General features: G+C 27.8%; 1 protein-coding gene across 1 annotated transcript in view; it reads right to left on the bottom strand.

Moving 5' to 3' along the window:
- Positions 86-1287, bottom strand: part of LOC107647762 (probable WRKY transcription factor 7) — an 8539-nt gene continuing 7337 nt past the window's right edge. The window contains exons 4-5 of the mRNA XM_016351810.2: positions 697-822; positions 86-484 (exon numbers count right to left, since the gene is read on the bottom strand). Of these exons, the coding sequence (XP_016207296.2) occupies positions 319-484; positions 697-822 (292 nt within the window). The 3' untranslated portion in view covers positions 86-318. The remainder of the gene's footprint in view (positions 485-696; positions 823-1287) is intronic.

Below are 1287 nucleotides of genomic sequence, written 5' to 3'. Positions count from 1 at the left end.
GCATAGAAAAATTCAACATATATAGTGTTTCACCAATATATTTCTAACTAAATATATACTATATTTCAACGAATTTTAAAATATATATAAAAAAAGAAAAAGGCAACCCATAAAAAAAATTCCTATAAACACATCAGTATGCCTCTAATAAGTCAGATTGTTGACCAGTCAGAAAGGTAATTGCAATAAAAATTACAATATTCCAAGAAGACTTGTGAAAGATTACTATACACCACTACTATACTTTGGAAACTATACCTGATTCTTTCTTAAGCTGTATATATAATTTATATAAATTTAATTATAAACTATTACTAATTAAGATGATTGGAGGATAACAGCATCATTAGCATAATCATCATGTGTTAATGTGTGATTGTGTTCTCCTTCATAAGTTACAACAAGCATGTTTGGATCGTCTACTGCACGCTCCACGTGTTTACGTGCAGGGCATCCTCTCACGCTCGTACATTTGTAATAACCTCTGAAAATATAATTTTCCAAAAACAAATTAAATCCGGTGTGATATTTTCAAAACAATTGGATAATAAAAAGGTGAAAACTCAGGTGCAATCGACTTTACGTGAAGTTGATAGCTGATAAAAATAAGAATTTATCTATATATCAACTTCACGTGAAGTCAACTGCACCTGAGTTTCCACCTAATAAAAATAAGAATTTATCTAACATAAGTACCTAGGGTGAGGAGAGCCCTTAATAGGTTTCTGACCATATTTTCTCCAAGAGAAATCATCTGATGGAATATCTGCAGTCTTTGAACTAATTGCTGCCACTCTAATCACTCTCTTCAACTTCGATTTCCTGCATCATCGTCATTAATTCAATGCTTAATTGTTATATAATTAAGGACATGAAATGCTAATGATTACAGCTATGAATTTAGGACATTATTCTAATTTAGACACATCTACAACAAATTAAAATAAAAAAGAATACTAGAACTATAAAAATTTATTATTTTTGCCATCAATTAGCTATTAAAATTTAAAAGTGTAGGCTAAAATATACTGTTGAATTAAAATTAAAAAATTTGAATTAATGACTAAAAATAATAGACAAAAATAATAAATTTAATAATCAATTTCACTACTTATATATCTATGGGGTATTAATAATGAGTATTCTTTCTCCCTGATTCATCTCTTTTCTATTTCTTTTATTACATGTTATTTTACATTATTCTAATATTGGTAACCCATCATGTAAATATCATTATGTTAGGAGTTTTGGATTTTGAAAATTTTGATAGATTCGATGATCTATATA

Source organism: Arachis ipaensis, chromosome B06 (assembly GCF_000816755.2).
Source record: "Arachis ipaensis cultivar K30076 chromosome B06, Araip1.1, whole genome shotgun sequence".
Taxonomy (NCBI): Eukaryota; Viridiplantae; Streptophyta; class Magnoliopsida; order Fabales; family Fabaceae; genus Arachis; species Arachis ipaensis.
The sequence above is the reverse complement of the archived record's forward strand: the minus strand, read 5'-3'. Positions and strand labels throughout refer to the sequence as shown.